Raw genomic sequence first — 7,835 nt, 5'->3', positions numbered from 1 at the left:
ATTGTGGTTAGCTTTAATGAGACAGCAGTTTTGTCTGAGAAAATCATTATAAAAGCTATCAGATATGATTAGAATTAATTAGGTATCCAGTTATTTTTATGACAAATTCCAGATGCATTGGCAGATGTTGGAAATAGAGAAAAAATAACTACCCACATCATGAAATAAATTTAAGATATGATGTAAGAATAATATTAAACTCAAGATAACTTGTAGTCAAAACATAATGCAGTATTATTATAATGCTGTCTAATAAGAAAACCAATTTATACTCTCATTTTTCATATATATTATCAAACTTGAAGAGAATCTGGACAGTTTATCAGATAAATTCTTTTATATATTCTTTCTACAGATAAAGCTCAGACTAATCATCTGAGCTGAACTGAATAAACTGCAACATTAATTAAAAATAGTTGCAGAATTACAAGAACAAGTGATGCTTATTAAGTTTATTCTAGAAAAGAAAAAGCAAGGTCAGTAAGACAAGAATTAAAATAAGAAAAAACAGAAAATCTTAATCTCTTAAGAGAAAGATATGTTTCAACAAGATAACAAAAAAGATTATCCACAAATAAAGAAGATGCTGGTGAAACCACTTCCAAAAATATCAGAAGAGAAACACAAATAATAAATAAATAAAGAACTCTGTCTAAGATGTGGCTAATCAGATTATAGAACAAAGTTCTGTATGAATGGCTTCAATAAGTTCCAGCAGACAGATAAAAAGAATGAGAATCAGATAAAGACTAGAGCTGCAAAGCCCATGCAAGACCCAGATCAAATATTAGAAAGACAGAGTATTAACTTAATAGAAAAGACAAGCAGACACAGTATATACCTGTTGACCATACTGACTACACTATCAGATAATCTTACAGAGCAAGCTGTACTGTTGGACTCAGGTATCACAGTAGACAGCATTTTCTACAAACTGGCACCTTAATTGGACTGGAATCAATCAGAGATGCCTATAGAAGTTATTGAGATGTTAAATAAAGCTGAGACTGATTGATATAGCATCTACAAGATTCAACTCACTATAATGGACTTCATAAGAACCACAAAGATAATAAGATGTATGTTTGCAGTGATCAATATGATTGACATAAATATAGTTCTAGACATACTGTGGTTAGAAGATTTCAATCTGAATATAGACTAGAAGAACAAGATGTGATGTTACTAATTCTCAGAGAAAACAGTAGAACTTCTGAATGCAGATAGATTTCTCCAAGCAGTGTGTATCAAGAATAAACCCTCTTATACTATTTTTGTGTCAGATAACAACCAAGTTCTGACAGAAGTGCCTGAGTGATTAAGAGACTATAAAGATATTTTCTCAGAAGAAAAAGTAGCAGAGTTGCCAGAATTAATAAAGATTAGTCATCTGATTATTCTTAAAGACAGCTACAAGCCTCTGTACATGCTAATCTATAAACTATTGCTCAAGCAGATGGAGATTCTATAAGAGTATATCAAGAACAAGTTATGCAAGAGTTGGATATATTTATTATAAAGTCTGACAGAGACTTCAGTATTATTTGCATTCAAGACTGATGGAGAACTCAGACTTTGTGTTAATTATTATAGTCTTAATACAATTATGATGAAGGACTGTTACTCTTTGCTGTTGATAGACAAGATGTTAAGCTGGTTAGTGGAAGCATGCTACTTTTTCAAGATAGACCTACATGATATCTACTACTGGATTAGAATTAAAGAAGAAGATGAATGGAAGATCACATTTTATACAAAGTTTGAGAGTTTTGAGTATCTTGTCATATCTTTTGAGTTGTCAAATATACCTGTAACCTTTCAGTCCTATATTAATAGGGTGCTGGCAGGCCTGATTAATGTATGCTGTATAGTTTACCTAGATAATATTCTTATCTTCTTGATCTCAGAGAAGAAGTATGAGAAGCATATTAAATTAGTTATGGAGTGTCTAAGAGAATTCTAGTTGTTTGCAAAGCTTGCTAAGTGTGCTTTCAAAAAATAAACAATCTTATATCTTGAATATATTATTGATACTGAGAGTATTAAGATGAACTCAAAGCAGATACAGATGATCATGAAGTGGCTCTTGCCATAAAGTTTTTATAATATTCAGATATTTCTAGGTTTTGTGAACTTTTATTAGAGATTCATATAAAAGTACTCAGTTATTATGATGCTGTTGACAGATCTCTTAAAAGACAGTAAAAATAAGTAAAAGAAGAGACCATTTCTTCTGACATCTGCTGTCAGAAAAGCATTTCACATATTAAAAGCAGTCTTCTCTGAAGAACCTGTCATCTGTCATTATGATTCAGAATGTAGAATATATCTGAAAACAGATACTTCAGAATATGCTGCAGGTATAATATTGCTACAGCTGTTCAATAATAAATGATATTTAGTTGTCTACTAATTATTCAAGTTTGACCAGATCCAACAAGTCTATAGCATACTGAATAAGAAAATGTTGGCCATTATCTAAGTATTTATTTATTGATGGCAGTACTTAAAAGAAATGAAGTATTCTGTAGAGATTATTATAAATCATGCAAATCTTCATTCATTTATGAAGTTCATAAACAAGATGGCATAATGATAACATGTAAGATGGATAGAGATTCTTGAGATATATGACTTTAAGATTCTCTATCACTCTGAGAAGCATAATTCAGCTGATGCATTATCATAAAGACCAGATTATGTTAAACTAGAAGAAGATATTAGTCTGCCAATATATACACTCAAATGATGTTATGTAGATGGTATTCCAGAGTGGAACTTATTTGAAGAAACTTTCTTTAATGAAGAAGATATCTAAGTATGTACTGCTTGTGCTGTTCAAAGCAGTGAAGTAGAGATGGTACAGAAGAGATCTGATAACATCAAGATAGTTAAGTCAGTCCAGAGACCACCAGCCAGAGATACTGAGAAGGCTCAACAAAGAAATTACAGAAGATTCTGAATTCTCTATATGTATGTAAACACAGTAACAAAAGACAAAAAGACCTATAATAAACTAACTGTAAGTGTGTTAAATTTGCTGCTAGAAGTACAGAAAGATAATTTCTCTGTACAAGCAAGATTTGCTAAGGCAGAATCTCAACAGTCAGAGTAGAAAATAGACAAACAAGATCTTTTAACAAAAAGTGGCAGGATCTACATTTCTAATAATCTGACTCTAAGGCAGGAACTACTAAGTTCATCATGATGACTTATTTACAGATTACTTTGACATGGTGAAGATGTTTGTCTTGCTCTAGTGAAAATACAATTGGCAATTAATAAGATAAGATATTCAGATATACATATGTAAATACCAAACCTGCTAACAAGAGAAGACTCCAACACACAAACTATATAAATTGCTTGCATTATTGCCAACACTCAGTAGTCTCTAATATTCAATATCTATAGACTTTATAATGGATCTCTCTCTGAGTGAAGAGAAGAGAAATTCATACAATGCAGTTCTAGTTGTTGTAAATTAATTTACAAAGCTTGCACATTTTCTTGCATGTAGAAAGAAGATTGATATGCCAGAGATAGTAAATCTTCTGTTCAGAAGAGTGTTTAAAGACTTCAGATTTTTAAACAATATTGTTTTGAACCAGGGATCTGTTTTCACAAGTAAATACTGGTCAGAGCTATATTTTCACATGAAAGTTAGACAAAAACTTAGTACAGTGTTCCATCCACAAACACACAGCCAAACAGAGATACTGAACAAGATTTTGAAGAGATATCTTTATATCTATTATAGTTATAGACAAGACAATTAGAAGAAGTGGCTTGTGTATGCAGAATTTGCATATAACAGATCAGAACACTCTGCAATACACATGTTTCTGTTTAAAGTAATGTATGACTTTGAATCTAGAGAACCAGATAAGATTTAGAAGTCAGTCAATAATAATAATAATGTACAGACAACATCTGATAAGAGACTGAGAATAATCTCTGTATTAAGAAATAGTCTGGTAAAACATTTAATGAAAGTAAAAGAAAATCAAGCACAGTTCTATAATTAAAGATATTAAGATAAAGTATATGCATCTGGTAATAAAGTAATATTATTATCAAGAAATCTACAAACAATATATTCTTGCAAGAAGTTAGATAATAAGTACTACAGACCTTTCTCAGTAATAAAGACTATAGAAAATAATACATATTGACTGAAGCTTTCTCTAAGCTATCAGATTCACAATATTTTCCATGTCTCATTGCTGGAACCATACTGCACAAGAATGAATGAGACACCAACATATTCTCTCACAGTACTAGTGAATGACCATTATGAGTGGAAAGTAGATGAAATCTTGGATGACAAAGTATGCTATTGTAAGAAATATTACCTAGTAAAATAGAAGGGATTCCCTATTGAGAAATTGATGTGAGAATCTGAGAAAAACCTTGAAAATGCACAAGAAGTTCTTAAGAATTATCTATAAAAAAAGTGAAGTCACTCTAAGACAAATGAATATACATACAAAAAGAAGACTAGACATACTAAAGACTATCACACATAATGAAATCAAATAACTAGCAATAAGAAGGGGTATCATGAGAGTGCCTGAAATATAACTGTAATGAAGATGAACTAGCCAAAGATGAATATAGTTCTGGAGTTGCTGAAACTGATGATACAATAATAAGTAGTATTACAATGAAAGTAGACTTAACAGATAAAGAATCACAAGAAGAATAAATTATGTCTATAATACTCTGGAAACCAGAGAAGACAATATTAGCCAGACAGTTAATGAAAAACATAAGATTAATCTAGATAAAGATTAGTCTAATGACAAGAGAAAATAGTAAAGAAAATCTACAAGACTGCTTTCTGTAACACTTTAAAGAGCTTTAGCTTCATTCATTAAACAAGTAATGAAATAATCAAGTGAAACTTGAATATTTCTGATTTCATTTTCTACCTGAGACAGAATAGTATAAACTGGGGTTGTTGAACAAAGAAGCTCAGACAGACTGTTTCTAATAGATTCTGTTTTGAACATGAGGTTCATAATTTTAATCTCACAATATAATACAGAATGATAGTGTTTTATAGAAGATTCTTCAAGACAAGAAGTAGCCTGGTGATAATAGTATTTGACAGCTCCAGAGTTAAGTCCACAAAACTCTTGCATAAGTACACTCATGCACTTTATGTTGTATGAGTGATGTGAATCAGCTATATTGAAACTATAGTATTCTTCTCAAAGTTGCAAGAGCTGATGAACTAGTTTGATGGTGGATTCTGGAATCTACAACCATGTCAGAATAACAAGAATAGACAAAGATATATTTACATCACAACAGATACAGATTTGATATTCTAAACAATGAGAATAAGATTTCTTCTCAGTGTCCCATAAATAAGGCTTGCTTTCATTCAGGTGATTTGTGAACATTAAGTAAATGCAGACAGAGTATAGAAGAGTGTCTTCTTTATCATATGTAATAGAGTTTTTTGATAATAATATTGTGATAAGTTATAAAACAAATAAGAAATGACATCTGAGCTTAAACAAAGCAGAAGAAAAAGAAGAAAGAAAAAAGCCAGAAACTCTCTATTTATACTCACATTATAATGTACTAAAGTTACTAGTTTCATGACTTGTTGATAGATAATATAATAATGAACAACAGACAACATAGCAACCAGACAAGCAAATAAACAAAGAAATGAGTATATGATAAAACACTGAATGTTTATAATAAAATAATTACTGTTCTATAATAAAGAATGTCTACTGCAACTGGTGGCAATATGCATGCAGGATATCTATATAGACAAGCAGTAGTAATGCAGAAGCTTGCATATTCAAGAATCTATAATACTCCACCAATGATAGAGAAGCTATAATAATGTACAAAAAACCACTTCAGTAGCTCTATACCTCAGAGTCTGAGGTCTCTAGGGGGGGAAATAGTGTTACAAATGTAGACTTAGATCAACCAAGTATTAAATAATGTTGGGTATTCAGAGGTATTCACATGACCCCAACTCTGAATATATAAGAATCACATGATTTGCATGAATTGTGGGAACTCCAGCATTCAGTCTCTGAATGAGAGAATCTCTATATTCTATGCATGACTCTCTTCCATCAGTTGTGAGCATTGTATCTGCTTAGCTCTTTTGTACCTCTAATTCTGGGAAAACCTACATGACCTACAACCAGTTCTCCTAACACATTATTGAAACTGTACCATATAAGAATGAGTGAAACACCAACATATTCTTCTGCAGTACTGGTAGACAACCATCATGAGTGGAAAGTAAACAAAATCTTGAACAACAAAGCATGCTACTGCAAGAGATATTACCTAGTGAAGTGGAAAGAATTCTCTATTGAGAAATTAATGTGGGAATCTGAGAAAAATCTCAAAAATACACAAGAAACTCTTAAGAATTACCTAAAGAAAAGACAAAATTACAAGAAGACAAACAAATCTACATACAGAAAGAAAGATAAATGTGACACAAAACAAACATAAAGACCACAACATATCTACAAAATCAAGAATTTAACAGCAAGAAGATGTACTGCAAGAGTGCCTAAAATACAGTCATAACAGTAGTAAATCAGCTATAGATAAGCAAGACTTGGAAGTTGCAGATATGTTTGATATAACAACAGACAGAACAATAATGGAAAATACAATTACAGAGAAAGACATTACAGACAAAAAGGTATAAAGAGAATAAAGTATTTCTACAACATCTCAAAAACCAGAAAAAACAATATCAGTTAAATAATCAATAGAAGACATGAGATTGGCCTAAGCAGAAGTTAGTCTGAGAACAAGTAAGATAATACAGAAGATCTACAAGACCAGTTTCCATGCTGTCTCAAAAAGCTTTAATTTCACTTGTCAAACAAGTTATAAGATAATCAAGCAAGACTCAGATATTTGCAACTTCATTTTCAACCTAAGAGAGAACAGTATAAACTGGGCTTAACAAACAAGAGAACTCAGACAGGTCATTTTTGATAGATTCTGTTTTGGACACAAGGTTCATGGTCTTGGCTACATGGTGTGAGGCAGAATGATAACATTTTATAGAAGATTCTTTGACAGCAGAAGTAGTCTGGCAGCAGTGATATTTAGCAGCTTCTGAGTCAAGCTTATGAAATTCACACATGAGTATACTCATGCACTTGATATTGTACAGACAATACAGATTAGCTGCACTAAAAGTATAATATTCTTCTCAAAGTTGCAAGAGCTGACAAACTAGTTTAATGGCAGATTCTGGAATCTATAGCCATGTTAGAACAACAAGAAGAACAGATAAAGATGCACTTATATTATAACAGATACAGATTTGATGTTCTAAACAATAAGAACAAGATTTCTTCTTGATATTTTATAGACAAGACTTATCTTCATTCAGATAGTCTGTAAACATCAAGTAAATACAGATAGAGTATGAAAGAGTGTCTTCTTTATCATGTGTAATAAGGTCTTTTGACAACAATATTGTGATGAGTTATAAAATAAATAAGAAACAACACCTGAGCCCAAACAAAGCAGAAGAAAAGAAGAAAGAAGAGAGCCAGAAACTCTTTATTTATACTTATACTACAATACACTAAAGTTACTAGTTCCATGACTTGTTGATAGACAACATGATAATAAATAACAGATAATATAGTAACTAGACAAGCAAACAAACAAGAAAACAAGTACATGACAAAATGCTGGATGTTTGTAATAAAATGATTACCATTTTATAACAAAAGATGTCTACTGCAACTGGCAGCAATACACATGCAGAATGTCTATATAGACAAGCAGTAGTAATACAGAAGCTTGCATGTCCAAGA

At 31.4% G+C, this 7,835-nt stretch overlaps 1 protein-coding gene across 1 annotated transcript; it reads left to right on the top strand.

Annotated features, from left to right (window-relative positions):
- Positions 1 to 6,222: 6,222 nt before the first annotated feature.
- Positions 6,223 to 6,703, top strand: CIMG_13337 (uncharacterized protein; the record flags this gene model as incomplete). The annotated part of the gene is made up of 2 exons (XM_004445148.1): positions 6,223 to 6,481; positions 6,600 to 6,703. The coding sequence occupies 2 exons, from the start codon at positions 6,223 to 6,225 to the stop codon at positions 6,701 to 6,703; spliced, it is 363 nt and encodes a 120-aa protein (XP_004445205.1).
- Between the last annotated feature and the right edge of the window lie 1,132 nt (positions 6,704 to 7,835).

The sequence above is a fragment of the Coccidioides immitis genome (genome assembly GCF_000149335.2).
Source record: "Coccidioides immitis RS genomic scaffold supercont3.3, whole genome shotgun sequence".
Taxonomy (NCBI): Eukaryota; Fungi; Ascomycota; class Eurotiomycetes; order Onygenales; family Onygenaceae; genus Coccidioides; species Coccidioides immitis.
The sequence above is the reverse complement of the archived record's forward strand: the minus strand, read 5'-3'. Positions and strand labels throughout refer to the sequence as shown.